The 22,908-nt window shown below is 40.4% G+C and overlaps 1 protein-coding gene across 1 annotated transcript; it reads right to left on the minus strand.

Annotated features, from left to right (window-relative positions):
• Positions 1-10,760: 10,760 nt before the first annotated feature.
• Positions 10,761-21,946, minus strand: LOC308160437 (taste receptor type 1 member 1-like; the record flags this gene model as incomplete). Its single annotated transcript, XM_080534351.1, has 2 exons — positions 10,761-11,692; positions 21,766-21,946. The coding sequence occupies 2 exons, from the start codon at positions 21,944-21,946 to the stop codon at positions 10,761-10,763; spliced, it is 1,113 nt and encodes a 370-aa protein (XP_080390477.1).
• Between the last annotated feature and the right edge of the window lie 962 nt (positions 21,947-22,908).

Genomic DNA, 22,908 nt, shown 5'->3' on the forward strand with positions numbered 1-22,908 from the left:
CGGTCTAATTAAAGTCACAGCCAAGTGAAATAATCATTTGAAGTACTGTAAATTCTAAATGTGACCAGTTAGAGGGAACCAATGTAGGGTTTATATTCTAGGCCACTTCTTGTTAATGTCGTGTATTCTTATTGGTTATGAATCAAAGAACAGTTAGTTTAAGACAATTTAATCAGACAGATATATACATTACATGTGTTCCCCATGGACTTCGGCTGGAAAGAGAACGCTCTCTCCCTCTGTCCCCGTTTCCTTCCAGAGGGGAGGGGCCAGCGTGTGTGTGTGTCTTTGCCCAACCCCCAGGTCTCTGATAGCTGGTCCAGGGGCCATCTGTTAATGATCAGTGTGTGTGTGTGTGTGTGTGTGTTTAAAATATACTACATATTCATACATAGATCATACATACTACAGAAATATACGACACATCCCCCCTCGGACCACCCAGAGGGTGTTCCGAAACTAAACTACCATAAAACAAAAACAAAAACACAAAACCCCACAAAACATCCCAAAAAAAAAAAAAAAAAAAAAAAAAAAAAAAAAATTAATAAAATAAAAAAAATTAAATAAACAACAACAGACAGAAAAACTACACCAACACACAACACAAGAAGCACAATAACACAGACCAACCCAGGACCAGTATTAGGAACCAAAGATATCATAAACAAAAAATAGAAAACAACCAATAATAAAAAGAATTTTGAAAATAACAATCACAATTAAACTAAACACAGTTCATCATGCACAAATCAATACAGCAACTTCCAACGACCGATGTTTTCTTTGTCCTTGAAGCGTCAGGGTCAGAGGTTACTAGCACTTGTACCCAGTTGGAGAACAGCCTTTACCGCTGTCTCAGATTGATAACACTTTCATAGGCAGGAGCTTCCATTTTCGTTGCGCTAGGAACAGAACCTCTCTCCTAGCTTTGTATAACCACCACATCACTTCTCAACTGACCTCAATCACACGATATAGGAACAACAAACAATACACAAATAATGACATTCAGTTATCATAACACATAATTCTCCAACAGTAAGCATAGAACAAAGGGAAAGCATTAATGCATAGATCTTCACCTCAGGTGAGGACTAGTCTTCTGAAAAGTTCATTAACGTGGACTGAGTGACTGATTTTCCAAAAACAGTCAATGAGGCCCTGCCTCCTAAGAAAGTCAAAAATCATGTCTGCTATAATAGGTGCTCCTATCTTAGCAAAATAAGTTTCCCATGCCCCTAAGACCGTTTCCAGCCATGCTATCATCTGCTGTCCATTCCCGTCGTTCCCTTTGATCTGCTGCTTCACTACCCTATTCATAGTCTTTAATCTTTTCCTAACTGGTCGTCGTCCGTCAGTGTCATTGAGGTTCAGGCAGCCGCCTGGTCCCCTCCCACGCTGATCAAGGTCTGGGGAGTCGCCCTCAGCATCATCTGAAGCATGGTGCAGGCACTCGCCAGCATCCCCAGTAGCACAGGTGTCCAGGCTTTGGACACTCCCAGGCTGGACCTCCAGACTGTCAACACTCTCTGCTTCGTTGGTTTCTGGTTCATTGGCATCTGGACAGCTTTCCACTGTCCCCTCGGTTTCAGGCACTGCCGGTAATGTCACTGGCTGTAACACTGGCATTGCCACTGGCTCTGGCAACACCACAGCATCTCCTCGTAGCTCCTCCTTCTCAGGTTCTCTGGGGACCTCGGCACCTGTTGGCACAACATCCTGCCTACTCTGTACATCCACCCCCCTGTCCACCACCCGTGGCCCTATTGGGGTAGGGATATGCCCAGACACCACTGGTGTACCCACTCTGATGTTGTTTCTCCAACAGACCCCACATTGACCTAAAGCATGGTCAATCTGTTCCATCAAATATGGACTCCAAAACCCATATTTCTTGGTGATCTTGCGTCTTACCTCCCCCCTAGCCACATGTGCTAATCCATGGGCTTCCTGTATTAACATGCCTAATAAATCTGAGGGTGCTACAACCAACCCCTCATGATTCCTCCATAGACCTGTGTCATCCTGACTTGCCCCCCTTGCTAGCCAAACGTTCTTGTCTAACGTAGTTACTCTACTCTGTAACATCAATAAATCCTCAAGTGTGACCATGCCCTGTAATTGCTTTTCATGTGTGACCAGAAGACCTTTACCTGCCTTGTCTGCTCCTGTAATGGCTTTGGCTGCATCTTCTGCAGCCCTGTTACCTTGTGTGACATGTGATGAGTCAGACCTGTGTGCGGCACACTTCACTATGGCTAATTCCTTTGGCTTCATCATGGCTTGTAACAGCTTCATGATCTGTGCGTGATGCTGTATAGGCGTACCATCAGTTCTCTTAAAACCCCGCCCCCTCCATACAGCTCCATTAAAATGACAAACATTATGTGCATAGGCAGAGTCGGTGTACACTGTCACTCTCCGTCCGGTTCCCAAGTTGCATGCTTCTGTGAGGGCAATCAATTCAGCCAACTGAGCCGAGCAAGGCTGAGGAACTGCCTCAGCCTGTTCTACAATAAACTTTGAATTCTGTGCTTTAACTAAGGAATACCCAGCGCACAAAGTTTCTCCTACCCCGTAACAAGACCCATCAACCCAATATTCTACATCAGCTCCCTTTAAAGGCAAAGCTTGTAGGTCTGTTCTATGCTTAATCACTCTGGCTGTCGATGGAATCTGAGCACCGGATGGCACCGTCACCTGACAGCCGTCAGGTGTGCATTTTACTGTACAGTTCAATTGGCATTGAGCATCTCTCCCTAGCAGCCCTGTTGGCGTGTGTTCTGACACAAGTGTTGACAGAGTTGCTCTCTGTCCCTTGTACTCTAAGTCTACAAGCTCAGTTGTAGGAATCAGCTGTTTAATTCCCTCAAATCCGATTGTCTTCACATATTCTCTAGACATAGGGAGGTGCGTGGCGCCTTCAGGCTTCTGTGTCACCACCAGCTGGCACCTCCCACTCGGATCTTCCGGGCACCCCTATAGGCCAGCTGCTGGGCCTCCGTAAGGGTTCATCACTCCTGGAGCAGGTGTAGTAGGGGGCCAATATCCTCCTCCTTGGCTCCCCCCTGCGCCCCCCTGGGGCCTGTTGCAGCAGGCACAGGCTAGATGTCCATTCTGGTCGCATTGGCATGGTTCTAGCATCTCCTTCCCTGCTGCTGTCCATCCCCCTGGTGGTGGTCCTTGGCCAGGCTGTGTGTACATTTGGTATGGAACCGCTTGCACCCCTGGTGGCCCTTGTGGGTATGGATACCCCCCTTGTGGCCCCTGTGGGTAGGACTGGTAAGTAGCAGGATACCCCCCTTGTGGCCCCTGTGAGTAGGACTGGTAAGTAGCAGTCTGCACTCCAGGTGGCGGTTGCTGTGGGGCTAAAGCCTGCACTCCCTCTATGTTCCTCTCGCTTTCAGTCAATTGCAAATGAGTCAATATTCTGAGGGATTCTTCGTCTCGTGCCTTCTGTATCTGAATGTTCTTTCGATATAACTCAACTTGATGAGCTACGTGGTCTATATAAACAGCTTTGTTCATGTGTCGTAGCCCCACCACTTCTGCTAGCTTATCCTTAACTGGGGTAGGAAGCCCTTCTTGTATTTTTTCCCTGATTATGGATTTTTCTAAGGGGTTATCTTCAGCGTCTTTCCCTGTCACACTTCTCCATTGAGAGTGCACACGGGCAACATAACCCCTGGGATTCTCATCCCCCCCCAGTGGCTTCACAATGATATTGTCTGGGTGAATGTGAGTAGGGTAGGTCTCTCTGATTGCTTTCCACAGCCTGCCTCTGTTTGCTGCGAAGAGCTCTGGATCATAAACTGATGTATTGATATATCTATGAAGTCCTGCCTTCATCAATATTTCCTGCATTGTATCCAATCCTGCAATAAAAGCTAAGAGTCTTTTCAGGTCTCCCATCGCGGCCTGCGTTCCTGTCAGTATCACGTCGACCTCTCGCGTCCACGAATGTCCTCCCTCTTGAAGAACGGGGAGTTTCTCGATCACTTCAGACAGATCTGTATGATGCCACGGATGATATTCCATCTTGTTACCCCGAATCAGCACTGGACAGTTCTTTAATGTATTTGATGACATTCGGTGACAATCTCCCTCTTTCTCCGGGCGTCTTCTCCCACCTTTCCTTTCGGCTGTGGCTATCATCTTCCTGACCTGCGCGTTGTAGCCTCCATCTGCATTGTCGTCATCAGTTGAGTCTTCACTGCCATCTTCGCTGTCATCTTCCTCGTCACTCCTGTCGTCCCCTTTTCCCCTTGGCTCCTTCTTCTTCTGGGAATGATCCTCCAGTGCCTTAGCATATGGAGGGGGACTGGAGGCAGGGCACAGGTCTGGGGATGAAATGTTCAATTTCTGTTCCAGTGTTCTGGCCAATTCTTTTTTCTTTTCCGGTTCCATCTGAGCTATTTTCTGTCCCTCTACCTTAAAGAGGTCTAAGATGTCTAATTCTAACTTGCGTTTCTCTGACCTATCTTTCCCTTTCTGATTTGCCTTGTGTACAGTGATAAGTATCTCCAATGTTGCAATTAATTGTAAATTAAGGCTGCCCTCTTTCGGCCACGGCTGTTCAATGTATGCCCAACGGCTATTCCATTTCGTTGACATTTTGCTAATTTCCCTAACAAGAGGATTCATTTTTTCCACTATAGCCATAGGGGATAACGTAGCCAACATTCCACGATGTTCACTAATATCTTTTAACAGCTTCGTGGAATTCGACCCCATTCTACTTGCTCAATATGCTGACAATATTCTATATTAGATAAGGTGTACGCTTCTTACAACCCACCTTCCTATTGTCTTGTTTGCTAAACAAATGCTAGTCCAATATAACTGTATTAACCGTCCCCACAAAACCCTGCAACTCAGAATAACAGATTTGCCTCTTGTGTATGTCAGTGCAGTATTAACTTAAATCTAATCTCTGTGTAAGTACTTTATACTTAAATGTGTTTCCTAATTGTTTATGAATATGTGTCACTTAATTACTCATTCAATACTAATTACAGTTCTGGTCAACACAATTATTAAATCACAAAGGCTGATCAACACCTAAGTATTCACCGATCCACAAAAACCCTTTTACTGCTCAACTATCAAATATGTACTATTCTGCTATTCCTTAATCAAACACTGTGGAAATGACCTAACTAAAATAAAATATGTAAATTACAAATATTAATTACAACCTGTAAATAAATCGACTTGTTATTTGGAAAAGAATGAATGATTAATTATTAATTACAATCTGTAAAGAAATCGACTTGTTAAGTGAAAGGAATGAATGATTAGTTAGAATTATTCATTGACACTTCATTGATGTAAACCTGTGAAGTCAATTAGCTATTATCAACATATCATTAGATTGTCACAAAACAATTGATCAAAGTTTTGTGAAAACAGAGAAATAAAATGATCTGAATAATTAATTCAATCAATTTGTAATTAATTAAATTAATTAAAGTAATGTAATACATTACAATCATCTATAACCATCTATTTATTAATGTATCAGACTGTTTCATCGACCTCAGCTGTATCTCCCTGAGGATTTAGTGTTTTAAAATGTCTCGTCGTATTTTGTCCAGCAGGCGGCGCCAAGCAACCGACTTGCGTATCGATTGCGCATGCGCCAGCTCTTCCACCCCCCCCTTTCTCCTTGAAACTGGAGACAAAGACAGCCTTGTATGAGAGAGGAAGGAGGAGGGGGAGGGGCTGGTCTTTGCCCCAAGATAGGTCCTCAAAACCGCTCCTGTGAAGAGATTAGTCTCACAACATCCACGACACAACAACTTCACGATTATCTTTCAATCCAGTTAGACTATTATTTATCTCATTCAAATATTCTACAATGCAGTCTCTTCACAGAGATATCTAGGCTTCTTTGTGTCCGCGTGTCTGCGCGCGTGCCCGAGCGTGCGTGTTATCGCTCCGTTTACACAGGACAACACAAATGGCGTCTACACTCCGCCGACAGTACACTGCAAATGGCCGCCCACACAATGGCGTCCCTTCAAACAGACAAAAGAGCCTCACATGTTCTCCACTGCTACAACACAAAACAGACTACCCAGTCCACCCACACTCCAACACATAAACACAACCTCACCGAATTTTACACAGACACACACTCACGATATTCCGTAATACCGCTATTAGTTACACAACTAATATCTTAACATAAAAAAGCGAATTACCAAATTCAGCCCTATATCACCAATATACCAATCTAATCGTATATTTACAAAAACGGACTTCAAAATCCGGCTCTCACCACCCACCCATCAAAGATTATGAAAAGTTTGTTTCTATTCCAACAAGATTACCGTTACACAGATTCTTTTGACTATAACTTATCTGAGATTTACAGTCTATTTTAAACACACCAATCGACTAGAGAGCGATCTCTGCAGAAACCTACCTTCTTCGTTAGATTGAAGTTTGCAAAATACTGTAAATTAAGCTATATTATCTCCGTTGCTTGCTCGCCATTACTGTCGTGTATTCTTATTGGTTATGAATCAAAGAACAGTTAGTTTAAGACAATTTAATCAGACAGATATATACATTACATGCGTTCCCCATGGACTTCGGCTGGAAAGAGAACGCTCTCTCCCTCTGTCCCCGTTTCCTTCCAGAGGGGAGGGGCCAGCGTGTGTGTGTGTCTTTGCCCAACCCCCAGGTCTCTGATAGCTGGTCCAGGGGCCATCTGTTAATGATCAGTGTGTGTGTGTGTGTGTGTGTGTGTTTAAAATATACTACATATTCATACATAGATCATACATACTACAGAAATATACGACATTAACACTTTTGTTTACTATTGCAGTACATCTATAGGCGGGATTGATTAGGGTTTGTTATAGTCGATAGGAGTTTGAACTGGAAATGTAACACATTAAAAATGAATTCCTGTTTTCCCATACTGAGAATACTAAATAAAATGTGTACAATTGTTACAAATTGATGACCGAGATTCTCTCAGTGAGGAAAATACAATAAATCCGCTATACTAGGCCTACCGAATACGGACAATCAGCATTAGCGCAACAGTTTACAACATGATAAGTATGTAGGCATGTTAAATTGAGTGGTCAAATGATCTGTTGCACCTGCTCATACCGAAAGATGAGTCCTGCTGTGATTTCTACAACTTCATCTTCGTCCTCCGGTATCGAGAACATGTATATGGACTTCATGGCCATAATTATACCGCACCTAATTCATTAAACTACCGGAAGACCCTGTCAGTGGTGCGTAAACGTTTTGACCGGCTATCACTGTTTCAAATCTCACTTGTTTTCCTTTAATTGACCGTCTATGCAGCACCATTGGTGGATTTGTCGCACTGGCAAAATGCTGTGAAATGTTTGACGATAAAACATTTATAAACGTCATTGTCAATATACGTCATAATGCCCCATTTGATCACCTGTTTCCATGGAGCGGCCGTGATTTTCTGCGCGCCCTGTTGGTGCATAATAATAATAATAATAATAATAATAATAATAATAATAATAATAATAATAATAATAATATTATAACTTTTATTTGTATAGCACTTTTCCTGCAAACATAATAATAATAATAATAATAATAATAATAATAATAATAATAATAATAATAATGACCTGCTGTATGCAGAGCGTCGTTAAAAAGTTGGTACCGTTATCTTGATGGCGTAGCTTATATTGCCTATGTAGATATCATATACCATGGCTCGATACACAATATGTTTCTGAAATTCATAAATTAATTGGATATGCGGACAAATAAAAGGACATGGCAACTTCCCTCTGCCCAGTACTGTCTAGTAGAAAGTACCACATGTTATACATTTGTCTAACCATGTCCTTACCGTTACTACTGCACCATTGCTTGTCCCAGTTGAACAACCTTCAAATTAAGTCAATGTTTATTGGAGCAAGAATATTATTGTGTGTGATTAATGTGTGTTGTTTGCTATTGTTGTGCAATGTTGTGCTTGTTTGCTGTGATTGTGAGAGACAGCATGTGTGTTTCTGTGTGTGTGTGTGTGTGTGTGTGTGTGTGTGTGTGTGTGTGTGTGTGTGTGTGTGTGTGTGTGTGTCCGAGTGACACCTGTGCCTTGCTCTTCTACCTGGTTCGCTGCTGCTACTGTGTCTTGTCTCATACTGTATATGACTTAGTGAGACATTAAGTATTTGTATTATTTTGTTACTATTGTATTATGTGCTACTGTTGTGTTCCTGTACTACTATTGTATTCTATTCTATTGTAAGAGCTTGAAAGTTATAATATGAATGTCATTGTAGTTTCATACAACCCTGTATCCCAGTACATATCATAATCAACTTCGGACTTGAATTTGTCACTTGAACTAATAAATGACAGCGTACTTCACAATTTTGACCAGCAGATAGCAGTAAAATATCACCAATCTGAGGAACAATTATCCTCTTACTTGGTTTCCTGCTTTTGACTATTTTCCTTTGAGACTACTTGTCTAGGAAAAAAAATACACAATATGCAAACTAAAGGGAATAAGGCAAGACATGTAATAAGAGAATATGAACCTGTTAATTGAAAGGTGCAAAATCCCATTGCATTATATCAACATCTGTTTTCTCCTCCCCACATCAATATACTGATGGTCTGATTAAGCCACATATGGATATGTTGTACATCTCCTGGGGTTTACGTAGACACTCATGTTGTTTTGCCAGCAGAAATTCCACTAAATATTTGGGCTGCGAGATTTCTATTTAAGCCCTTAACATTTCAACTCTAGGGATAATTATAGTCTGGATAGTCATAATATAGTCATTTATAGTCATTTCTGAAGAATTCATTAACCTGTCCAATTTCTTACATGATTTATGTTCCCAGAACTTTGAAATCAACTCTTGTGACTCCTGCAGTGACTCCTCTAGTCATGTTTAAAATAGCAGAGAAACTATCTTCATCTTTTGGATTGAAAACCAAACATTCGACTGAAACAGCAAACTGCTATCTTACAGAGAGAATATACTTTAAGATCAAAGAGACAAGCGTGGGAAATTTGGGGCTTTTTGTAAATACCTGGAATACTGATGTCCAAGTTATCTTAAAATGTCTCCCCTGATGCTACAACATGGATGACATCATACCTATAAACTACAAATACAGAGTGTGTGTATGTGTGATAAAAAAAATAATAATGTGAAAATCAACTGGACTTGGTTGCACTAAGGGGGTCCCAAAAGAGTCTAATCAGTTCCCCTTTGATTTAGTTTCTACATTATTTTTGTCTGCCATTCTGTTCACGTTCAAATGTTTGCTAGTGAGAGTTATTTACACACATGCTAAGACTCGTCAACAGGCTGCTTATGAATTAACAGCCACCATGGTCTATGATGTATCTACAAGGTCTTCACTTAAGTTATGACACATCTTTATGTATATTCTTCTCTAAATGGTCAACTAACGTCCCTTAACCAGACATTTTAGTTGGTGTGGTGAAGGAAAAGGAAGCTCAAGGTGGTAACTGAGTACTTTAATGTCCAAAAAAGTCGTCAACACAGTGAAAATGGGGTAATCGAATTTGAGGTTCACAGACCATATCTTCGCCAGATGCTGCTAAGGTATTTGCACTCGTGATTTAGTGCATTGCAGGTCCTTAACAAAACAAATATAAGTGTTTATCACTGTAGAATCATCAGTACAATACGGAAACGTACGGAAGCGTATTGCGTTCACCAAAAAATAAATAAATAGACTAATTACGACTAGATACGTATCTCTTAATTAGGCGATAGGATCTTAGGATAGGATTAGGAGATACTATCTCGTAATTAGGAGATATTAGGAGATAGGATCTCCTAATCCTATTCTAAGATCCTATCTCGTAATTAGGAGATACGTATCTCGTAATTAGGAGATATGTATCCCTCTGATCCCTGGTCAGTCCCATTCACACTTACGCCGACCCTGGAAATTGCATGGAATCTACTGGGAAGGCTTGTATGTGTGAAAGGGGCTTAAATTACACACAGAGCAGGAGGGCGCAGCCTCACAGGTCAGAGGTCCACAACCTCAGAGCTGTGTCATAGTCGACCAGAGACATCATGTGGTAAAACTATGTATTACACGTACAACATTTTACATTTGCTGAATTACTGAAACTGCAGAATATTGAAAAAACACAATCAACTATCACTAATGGACAAACAAAAAGAAAGGGGGCACCATTTACATAAATGTATTACAAAGATATAAGAGATTAGATATATAGATAGTATAGTACTTTATTGGAGAAATTCAGGCATTACAGCAGCTTAGACCACAAAACAACAACAACAAAATAAAGTGATTTGAATAATAGGCTAAAATAAAATAGATCAAAGACAAAATAAAGACCAATAGACATTTGGGATATTATACAGTGCCTATAGAAAGTCATACAAAATTGTCAGCAATCCACATACAATACCCTATGCTATGACAAAGTGAAAACAAGTTTTTAGAAATTTCTCATGTGCATAAGTATTCATATATACCCTTTACTATGACATTCTTAAAATTAATTAAAAAGCAGAAATGTCATCAACAAATGACATTTACAAAGCTGAATTGAGTCCATCTTAATGCAAGGATAATAGTTTGTCATTTTGGAATGAATATCTTTGTTTTTATGGTCTCTTATTTGCATAGGAATCAATGACTAATTATTAATCAAAGGGAATCCCCCTTAATGCTTAAACTATTAAACTATTAAGTTGGGTCAACGATCACTCCTTGCTGATGGTCTGAGTATAACTCTGGATGATACCTTGAAAATGCTGTGGAGTGTTTTTCTCAGGCTGAAAGACGATGATGTAGCACTTTGGGAGGAAATACCAGAGGATGATTGCATATGAACTGGACAACACTGACATTGCATTGAAAGTTGGGACGTATTTGCCACGGTATAACATGGCAACTGTGAAAAAGCTGACCCAGGTGAGGATGAGGAGAAGCAGGCAGAAGGTTATTGCTTTAGCCTCATTGTAGTTCTTCGGCAGGTCTTTCCCCATGTATGAGAAGACAAAGCAAAGAATGCACAGGACCACAGGGAGGAACTGATAGGCGATTTGTAGTCCAATACCACCCACATAACAATTTAGTATTATTTGGCTATCGAACGTTGTTGTATCGTTAGATGGTTTGGGAGGACTGATAATAAATCCTATTGAAAGACAAAGAGTCTGAAATCCAAAAGACACAGCGATGACCAGCCACTGGCCGTTGTGCTTCACCCACCACCTGTGAATGTTGGGGAATTTGGAGGCCATCTTGAAAATGCAAACTATTTGAAAGGCGCGAACAACAAAACAAGCTAGACATGGTGTGTATAACCAAGTAAATAATAAATAGCGTAATGTACAATTGAGATGGGTTGGCACACCGAAGAAAAAGAAGACAGAAATGCCACATACATTCAGACAGGCCAACATGAGGAAACACATGGGTCCCCCAGCAGACCTCACAACCGGCGTGTCGTACTTCCGAGCAAAGAGAATGGCGATGGCCAGCGTGACCGCCAACATGAAGATAGTGCACAACATGAGTAGTATAGTGAGGTGGTCTGTGAAAAGTATATATTCCACCGAACGCTCTTCACAGTGGTTGCTCCCTGCCTTGGACCACTCTGTGGTCTTACAGTGGTTGCATGCGTACTCCACTGTTTTGGCAAAGAAAAAGACAGAAATAATTTCTTCATTATTAGACATGCATATCATTCTGGCATATTCAGTGGATAGTCCAGATAGAGGCCAGACGCAGGTTACTAACCTTGTAGACCAGGTGCAAAGTTTGCACAAGTCTGTTTATAGGGGTTAATAGAGGATAGAACAACCATAAAACAAGTCTGTTTATAGGGGTTAATAGGGGTATATTATAGTCTGTTTATAGGGGTTAATAGGGGTATATTTTAGTCTGTTTATAGGGGTTAAAAGGGGATAGAACAACCATAAAACAAAGCAACATTTTGAAAAAGTCTCTGTATTTAAACAAACTCATGCAGCTTTGCACTTAGTGCACCCACCCAGTAAATCAATCTTTAAGAGTGTAAATGAGAACCATCATTCAAGACGATATCTCTATGTACTGCTGGCCTGCTTACCTGTGGAGTTAACATAAGTCCCACTAGGACAGATTTCACAATGAAAACAACATTTGTGGACCCCATCTTGATTCCTTATATAACCTTCGGAACATTCCTTAGCACACCTTGAAATGGGTACCTGAACAGAACAAAAAGTTAGGACCACCTTACCCATGTAATATTTGCAGACATAAAGACCATGCAATTATGTGATTAGAAAAACAAAACAAACAAAAAACTTACTGATCTGTTTGTATACCAGTCAATTTTAGTGCTGTCAATAGAGAACTGGACTACTGGATGAGTTTCATATGAGCCGACTATCTCAGAATGGCCACTCAAGTTCCAGTAAACGACAGCATACGATGCAGATAATGGGTCTCCGTTGGCATCAAACTGAATGTTCCGGTTTAAAAGTGTGAAGTTTATCTTCTTTAATTCTCTGAGAACCTGCAATAGTAAGTAAGTAAGTAAGTTAATAAGTAAATTCAATACGATGTGGATGTAGAATTGTGAGAACATTTAACACTCAATTATTAACCCACGCTCTGTCAATGATGATCATGGGTCATTTAATATCAATATGCTTATAAGATAAGCTTCCGAAGTGGTAAATAGCAAAACATGAACCTGTATTTCTCTTTTCTGCTCACAGCAGTTTTCCATCTTGAAACTCATTCACCTGGCCAAAAAGATTTGTTGACAGCAACTGTGGGTTATAATCCTACGACTAAATCAAGTCTTTCTCGAAATTAGAGATGTTCTTATTCTTACATGACTTCTTCATTCTTTGCACTATAAAGTGCAACCACCCACACTGGAACTTGTGTTTATTGATGCGTCAACATGCAGTTCTCAGCCAGTATGTAAGACATGTTTGGCACCGTAAAGAAATTGCTTCATGCACCATTGATAGGATATCCAGAGACCCATGCACCTACTTAAACCTAACCCTAAGTAGACGGGTCACATTTGGGTCTTTTCTGACGTCCTTGTGCCTAGCACCTGTTGTGGTTTTATATCAAATGCTGAGAAAGTGAAGTCTCTTTACTTGCATATTGAGCAATAGTGTACCTAATGGTCCCAGATTGAGGAGAGGTGTTTCCTGTTTATGTGTAGTGATATTGTGGAGTCAAAAGTCGTAGGGGGCGGGAGAGGTTTTTCCCCTATTTAATATGTTTGCTGAGTGCGTGTTAGGGAGTTCTCCATTTTTCCTATCCATGTTGTAAACAATTATTACAATAAAGGGCATTGCAAAGCTGCTTGACATAAGTTTCCTGTGCTCATTCTAAATTTCATATCTACATAAGAATCAATTAAATCTACAACACGCCTTATACGCTCTGCAGGCTCCACACTTTCAAAGATTTGATATTGATATTTGGAAGAGGTGTGAGCATAGGCATTCCACACTTGAGAAATCATCAATTCAGATGAAAACCTTTATTGTGAAGGGGCGGCTGTGGCTCAGGAGTTAGAGCCGGCGTCTAATGATCGTAATGTTTGCGGTTCGATCCCCGGCTGGCCATGTGTCGAGGTGTCCTGGGGCAAGACACTGAACCCAAATTGCAATGAGCGGGCTGGCGCCTTGCATGATAGCTTGCCACCATTGGTGTGTAAATGTGTGTGTGTGTGTGTGTGTGTGTGTGTGTGTGTGTGTGTGTGTGTGTGTGTGTGTGAGAGTGGGTGAATGTGAGGCCGTTGTAAAGCGCTTTGGAATAAGGTGTTATATAAGTGCAGTCCATGCAAGCCTTCTGGAATCTCTTCATTTTAAATAGCAACTATATTGCCTGTTCTTTGCCATAGGTGTAGGCTAACATATACACCGTAGGCAAAGTTAGCATTGCAGGCTAATAATCTTTTTAAAGATAGGATAAACTACAAAAGGTAAAATACATGACTTACAAGAGCTCATATTTAGTTATTCAAATAAGACTGTATGTACTTAAAGACTGCTCTGCAGTTAAGCGCAAGGGAGGGGGTACGCCCGTTTAATGTCCGAAATGATAGCAATGTGGAGACCTTGTAGGGCCCTTAATGCACAGATCTGCATGCGTGAGGTGGTGCACAAAGACATCAGAACAGCCCTCATTGAGCCCCTTGTGTCTGTGAACAGAGGGGTGGGTGTTAGAAAGTGTAAATCACACTTTTATTTACAATTCTACAGTAACCGTCTCACAAATAAATACATCTCCTTATCCTTGGTTTTGGGGTTGTTAATGTGATTGGAAAAGGACTGAGAAGAGCAGCTTTAAAGAATGTAGTTAATTTGGTTTAATTTAATTAATTATAATAATTAAAGTTTCAAACTAGTAGGCCGTGGGAAAACCCTCAAGTACCTACCATGAACGGACATACTGTCACATTATCATAACATCCCTCGCTGTCGCATTGTAGCACACGATGTAATGCATGGGCCATAGCATAAACAGCTGAGTAGACAGCGAAAGAATAGGATGGGTTTTGAACAATGACCTCCTCTGCGCTCACACCATTGCAGACCTCACAGTCTTGATTGCATAATGATTGTCCAGATGACTGTTGTTCACAAGTCCTCCGTTTTCTTTGCTCTTCCCTTACGAAATCATGAAAACCAGGTATCTGCACCACTGTTGACGATACTCCAATTACGGTGCCGATCCTCTCAATACCGTTCTCTTTTGGGAGTTCTGTGTTCAAAGACCAACTATCGCCTGCAATCCACACCTTTTTCCTCCATATGTTACACTTTATCGCCGATTGGACAAGTGCCTCAGCATAAATCTGCTGGGTAAAGACTAGAATGACGTGTACATTAGTTTCCTCTATGCTTTGAATGGTCTTAGAATAATCGGACTGCTGATGGAGTTCTTCTACATAGGCCAAACAAATGTCAGTGTCCTTTATCTCAGCTTGGAAAAGTTCCAGGGCATCCTTGCTGTAGTCGTCATCACTGCGCATGAATGCAACCCAAAACCAGTTGAACTGCTTTAAAATAAGAGTGACCAGTTTCATCATCTCCCTGTTGCTGGGCACGGTTCGAAGAAAAGAGGGGTATTTCCCTTTCTCGCTTAAATCAGAAGTTGCAGATCCATAACTTATCTGTGAAGGAAGATAGAGTGAACAACTAATACCTCCATGTACTGTATCTCTACGTATAGGTAGACATTGCAACGTGACATCATCATGCACTGGCTTACAATAATCAATAACATCAACATTCAGATTTGCCAGGACTGCCATTATTGGCTCTTTACAAATGGATGCGCCTCAAGGGAGGGTGCAAATATATTTACTTGTTCTATAATCATTGACCCATATCATATATCATACTGTAGTGTGCACTTGTTCACACCCCCTTCTTAGCATGGTGTAAATATAGTAGATGACTACGTTTTTTATTTTTTATTAACTCAGCCACCAACCTCCCTCAATGGAGGATATACTAACTTAGAGAAATAAAAATGTTGCACATGTCATATATGTGGTATATTTGGTGTCCTTTTTGGTGAACATGCTATGATATTTCTAAATCTATACTATTCTTTTCAAAAGGTACCAGCTCCAAAAGGCACCAGTTAACAGGATTGACCCACATATTAATTAATATTAATTTGCATGTAGCTGTGTATGTAGCTTTGCAGGGATCTTACAAGCATACCACATAACAATCTTTGTGTCAATCGGACTTGCGGTTCATGAGACGAAGACTTTTTAAGTATTATTCTTTTGAAAATGAAATGCAGTGCAGAAATGCTGAATATTGAGTGGCATGTGGCAGTCATGTTTTTCATCCCATCATGTTGGAATGTGGTACACATCTATGACATACTCTATACATTGCTGGTCTTTGCAGCCTAGAATATGACACACTCACTGACGACGTCACGGTTCTAGTTTTTGGTTCCCGCTGAGAACCACTATTTTCTGGTTCCAAGTTTTCATGATAACGGAACAGGGCTGAATAACTAACAGTTACAATTGGGCTATGCTTGCGCCCTGTTAAGCCTCATTATGTAATAACTGCACATTATGTAATAAAATCCCCAAATGTAATAAAAAGTCACTTTCAATATGTAATAACACCGCATTATGTAATAACATGCACATTATGTCATAAATTGGCTGAATGCAAAATGTAATAATGTTTGCCTTATTATGTAATAAATGTATTACATATTGTGCAGGTTATTACAAAATGCGGTGGTTGCACTTTTTTGTAACAATTTTAATTCTCCAACATAAAAAAAAATCCAGAATTGCATTTAAACGTACTGACTGCGCTGCGGTGCTTGTTAAGGGCTCTGCACACAGCGTGCGATTTCTGTTGCACGTCAACATTCCATTTTGAAGTTTGAATGGAAGTCTATGAGAACATCGCATTTCAACACACACGGCCCCGATTTTAATCGCACGGCGAAAATTCGATTCCATTCATTTTGAATGGGAAAAAGCACAAATTTGACAGTGCGACAAAACTCGCACGCCGTGTGCTTTGTCCCATTCAAAATGAATGGAATCGAATTTTCGCCTTGCGATTAAAATCGGGCCGTGTGTGTTGAAATGCGATGTTCTCATAGACTTCCATTCAAACTTCAAAATGGAATGTTGACGCGCAACAGAAATCGCACGCTGTGTGCAGAGCCCTTTACTCTCACAACTCCGACTCACGACTACCGAATTTGTAATCTGAGACTGTGACGAGAAGATAATGCTGGCAGGGTGTTTACGTATCATTTTTGGAGTCGTATGGTCGGCGATTGGGTGCAAGAGTCAATCAGCGACCCGTCTCGTAACCGGTCAATCAGGAAATGAGCATTCATTTTTTTCCATTTTATTTTATTTCAGTAGTCACTTGATAAAAGGCAACATGTTGAAAGGTATGCGAATACTTAAAAATATTTTAAAATGCTATCATTTAGAGTTTTCTATAGGCCAAGTAACTAACATTAAGTTTAAAAAGAAATGCTCAAACCATTACTGTATGCAACAACTATGTCTAAGAATAGTTGACAGATTTTACACATTGTCACGTGTTTCTAATTTCTATACAATGCAGGCATTCAAAATGGATATGTGTGTTCAGGATGCATGAAGCTGGCATGGGGGCGGGAGGAGAACAATATGAAGCAATGAAGGTTGGGGTAGTATAGTATAGTATATAGTATAGTATAGTATAGTGTATAGTATATAGTATAGTATATAGTATATAGTATATAGTATAGTATATAGTGTATAGTATAGTATATAGTATAATATATAGTATAGTATATCAGTGGCGGGCGGTGCATTTCACACCTAGGCCTTCAGTGATGTCCGACACATTCCTACCTGAATTATTCTACCTCTTAATACCATCGTTATGACGCCATGGCTCTAGAAACTAGACAGAAACACAGTATAACCGGGCGTTGCATCACATTAACATAGTCAGACAAGTACAACAGAGTTATATTAATATTTCCGAAGCATTTTTAATCAATAAATCCGCATTTACAATGAAGAGTGTTAAACTAACATCTTTAAGATCGCTACATTACCCACGTCTGTCGTCTCGTCCACCATAATAGCGACAAAGGGTGCCTTTTTAATCTCCATTTTGATCTCTTCTCCCATCACTTCAGCAATAGCAAAAATCAGGTCGTTTTGTATTTTGCCTGACGTCCCAGTAAACACTTTGTTTGTGGACAGGTGGTAATGTAAATCTGGGTTGTTTTCAGCCAGAAAAGAAAGAAGCTCAACGTAGTTTCCTCTGTTTGTGGACTCGGTGCTTTCATCGTGTCCCCTAAATGAAAGTTATTGTTTACCCAAAAACAGGACACAATCGATCAGTATTATCGATCAGTCAACGAAAGCTTTCGTTGTGGAGCTCCGTTTCCCTGCGCACTTTCAAAAGTTTCACATCTACCGGCATAGTTACGCATCTCAATAGTGAATATCAATAGTGCGTATCAATAGTGCATATCCAATCAAAAGACGTGCTGGGTGCTGACATCATTGAGCCTTAAAGCAGGCGCCGTTGTTGCTTTTGCTCGCATCTACGTAGGTTTACTAGGTACGCCACAGGTTTTCTCGTTCCAACGTTAAGTTACAGGTCGAATTCGCGGCACCGTTTATTGTGCAGGCAGGCAGATTTTGGAGCCCCCTAGCAACACATTTTGATTGGATAAAAGCTCTAACATAAAGGCCAGCCCTCCAAATCTCAATCGGAGACTGGAAGCAGCGCAACCAAGAGGAAAGCTATGAAATGAAGAGAATAGACTATGGGGAATCATTAATACATATTTGTGGAAAAAATATATTAAAATAAAATGTATATTCTGATGATGTTTAGGCCAGCAGAGAAGGCCTTGCTGGCCCTGACGGCACACCACTGTAGTATATAGTATAGTATAGTATAGTATAGTATATAGTGTATAGTATAGTATATAGTATAGTAGGCTATATACCTTTTCTGGAGGTCTTGTATGACTGAAACATCTAAATGAATCTACTGGGAGCAGTCTACTAGCAGTGTGCAGACTCTACTTCTTTGTATTGTAGTATAGTTATGCTACCTGCAAGAACTTCAATCCACTTTCAGCCCTGGCTATTTCCCCCCTTTGATGGCATATGACGTCGGAAATTTAACTAAAGTTCAGCCGCGAAGTTGTTGCACTGTTGTCCTATATCAGTGCAGACTGGCAGGGTAGGAGCACAGGTTGCATAGCCTACAGGTTAGAGCACCGTTATTCTGTCATGGTCTGATAATGAAGCATTGTTATTTTTTATTTGATGACTTGTTTGATCGATTGATAGCGTAAAACGTAAGTTGTGAATGAATCGGGAGCGTCAATGCTTTTCTATGATACTACTGATGACGTATCAGGGTCTTGAGGGTTGTCCCATTTCATAGGGAAAGATTTCAACCACTATGGCTTGTGGCTCTGTTCCGAGGCCGTGGCTCAAAAGCGAGTGGCACTCGAAAACGAGCCATAGGGGTAGAAAAGGGAATCGGGATTGGGCCTAAAGCCTACCAAAGGTTTTCTATGAAGGAAAACCTAAAAAAAAGTCAGCAATTGAATTTGCTCATGAACGCAGAACAAGTAGATGTTAAACAGAGTGCAGAAAAACTTGTTTTCTTTTGTTTTGTGTTTTGTTTTCAGTCTATTTCTGCAATAACTGCACTTTATGGATGTTTAAACGTTGACATTACTTCCCGAGGCGGACAAAGGATGCATGTCAACTACGAGACGGGTCGCTGATTGACTCTTGCACCCAATCGCCGACCATACGACTCCAAAAACGATACGTAAACACCCTGCCAGCGTTATCGTCTCGTCACAGTCTCAGATCACAAATTCGGTAGTCGTGAGTCTGAGTCGTGAGAGTACCAAGCACCGCAGCGCACTCGGTACGTTTAAATGCTTTGAAAAGTTGCATAATGTTAATTGCCAGACAAGGCATTTTTATCACAATAATAATATTATCATATATATCATATTATGATCCCCTGAAGGAATGAGTTATCGGGTCTTCAGAATATCTCCTAAACAAGCAAATTGCCATTGGGGGCTTCATAACTTGAGAAGAAAGCAACCAAATCAGCATATAAGTCGATAGAAATACTATTTAGTTTCAACACAACATGCAATTCTGGATAATTTTTTTATGTTGGAGAATTGAAATGCTTTTCATGGTCAAATATATTTATTACATTTCCATTTTTTCAATTGTGTTACAAAAAAGTGCAACCGCCGCATTTTGTAATAACCTGCACAATATGTAATACATGTATTACATACTAAGGCAAACGTTATTACATTTTGCATTCAGCCAATTTATTACATAATGTGCAGGTTATTACATAATGCGGTGTTATTACATATTGAAAGTGACTTTTTATTACATTTTGGGATTTTATTACATAATGTGCAGTTATTACATAATGAGGCTTAACACACCCTAACAATTCCTATAGAAAGGTAGAGAAAAGTAGAGAGATTCTCAGATTGTATTTTATGGTATTGTTGTACATCTTGGTTTTAGCATTCAAAATCAAATCAAATCAAATTGTATTTGTATAGCGCATTTCTTACAAGATGCAACTCAATGCGCTTCACATAATGAACATTCTCAGTCAATCAATCAATCAATCAATACTGACAGAGCCGCAAGCAGGCAAAAGTAAAAACCTGTACACTATGTAGCCAGGAAAATTAAGTTTAAAAAAAAAATGTTTACGCATAGTCCCCCTATTTTAGGGTACCCAAAGGTAATGAGACAATTGGCTTGACAGGTGTTTCTAGTAATTCAGGTGTGTACCGTTACATCATTTGTGCAGGCATAAGAGCTGTCAATGTCTAGTACTGATTCTAGGCTTTGCATTTGCCTTTGGAGTTTGCTATTGGTGTCTGTCAACATGACGACCAAAGAGGTGTCAATGAAAGTCAAGGAAGCCGTTATTAGGATGAACATTCTGAAACATAGCCAATCAGAAACATAGCCAAAACCGTAGGCTTGCCAAAATCAACAGTTTGGAACTTAAATCAAATAAAAACACTTGCGAGCTCAGCAACCGCAAACAGGCTGGTAGACCAAGGACGACTTTCACAGTGGATGACTGGAGAATGCTCACCATAATTAAGAAAAACTCAAAACAACTGTCCCACAGATCAGGAACACTCTCCAGGTGGTAGGCGTGAATGTGTCAGACTACCATCCACAGAATATACCACCTGGCAATCTACAGAGGCTTCACTGCAAGCTGCAAACCATTGGTTATCCACAAAAAAAAGCCTAAAAAGTTATTGCAAGAGGATAGTTTGGAGGAAAAAAGCAGAGGATAGAGGTTATAACCTACATGACGTCTGGGACGTATTCTGACAGTTTAGAGGGGTTTAATAACGGTTTTCATGCATTTAAGATAAGTAGAAAATATAGCCGTAATATAGCTGGTCTATATTGGTTTATATTGTAGACGCGAGGTTGAAAAGACGTCTATTGCTCACTGGGTATAGCTGTCACTAGAACTTGCTAACTTGCTCACGGCAGCAGCAGAATGTATTTTGAAGTGTACAGAAACATCTTGTCTACTCGAGTGCAAACAAATGCCTAAAAAATTATTGGATGGTTCTTCAACATAGAGTAAGACAAATGACCTAAAACATACTGCCATATTTTTCACGGCCAAAAAGTGGAAAGTCAGTCTTCAGATTGAAATCAAATTGAACACGATTTGATACATCTGTTACTTTTGGTGCCCAGTATTATTATTATTATTATTATTATTACTATTATTGTTGTGAAACAACAAGTGTTGTCATTTCAAAGTTGTGAAACCATGTACTCGAATACCACACATATACCATCAAATAAAAGCTGAGAATCTCTACTTTAACCTACATCAAAGCAAAATGAATATGTGCACACTTCTGGGGGGTGGGGTTGTGATCTGAGATCTGGGATAATTCAGATTCAACACCAATGATGGCAGCATAGGCAGATTTGAATGCTGGTTGTTGATGTCTGTTGGCAGGACGTCACACTGTTGAGTGTGATGTTACTACCTTTCAGAGTGGAATGAAGTCAAAAAGAAATGCTGCAGCACAGAATTACCATAGGAATGAGGTTCGTCATGAACAGCGGAGCAGCCGTCAAGGTCGCTGAGCTAGTGAATGCACCAACCACACCTATCATGGGTGAATGTTTGTCGTCGTCTTCCATGACATGAATTGAGTCATTTATCGATACTAAATTCAAGATTTCAGGGAAGTTGAGAACATACGAGCAGTAGTCAAATATGTCGTAGCCAAGTGTCACGTCGGGCAGGAGGAGGGTGGAGTTATTTATCTCTTCTACAGCAAACCTCATCACCTGAAACCTTTGATAGCTTGCGAATGACAAGCTCTCTCTGTGGGAAGACAAACAGGATGAAGTGGATGAGTTGTGTTTTATGGCGTGAATAGTTGTTTTGTTATTTGCAATCATTTTGCTCAATAAGTTTGTTACGCCTTTCACGTGAGACATAAAGTCAGATTTATAGTCCACAAAAAATCTGTTGAGTAGATGCAGGTTCATGCATCACCAACCTTGCATAAATTGGCACCACCTAAAATAATGAAATGAGGGTGCCTTTTCCCCGTTCATTTTGGGTTTAGGCATAGGCACAGAAGCTGGCTCTATACAACAGACTGCATAGGACATGGACTGATCTTAAGACCACTTCTAAAGGTCTGAAAACATCTGACAACCAACTTCAGAGTCAACCTTCACTGCTTCATATATTGCTACCTCAACATTACCTCATCAATGTGCTGCACACAACTGAAACATGTGGGAAGGTAATATACGACACTCACCGAGAGCACACCACAGCCTCTGGTCGGTTATGAAGAATTGAACTGTTGGTCGTATGAACGTCAAAAAGTCCACCTAGGAAATATTTTCCATGTAGCTTAAACTGTGTGGCTCTGCAGACTTCAGGCAGTGCACTCTGAGATCCCATAATTATCAGGAGGATCAGGAAATGCTTCATTTTGGCTTTCCCACTCCAAGTCTGATGTGGTCTGTGATGTTGTGTTGACACAACACAAGTACCCAGGTGCTGGTGGTGCCTCGCCCACTTTACAGGTGTTGATTTACATGAGCTTCTTCATGCATCGTTACATTACAACACTACACAACACAAACACTCACCACGAGAAAGGAAATGAGCAGCACTGTACAGGAAATTCATGAATCTATGTGAAATGGAAACCATAACTCTTAATCACTTGCCTTGTGGAATAATGAGGTGGTAAAGAAATTCTAACCCCTTGATGCAGATAGATTTG

The sequence above is a fragment of the Nansenia antarctica genome (genome assembly GCF_963989245.1).
Source record: "Nansenia antarctica genome assembly, chromosome: 6".
NCBI lineage: Eukaryota > Metazoa > Chordata > Actinopteri > Argentiniformes > Microstomatidae > Nansenia > Nansenia antarctica.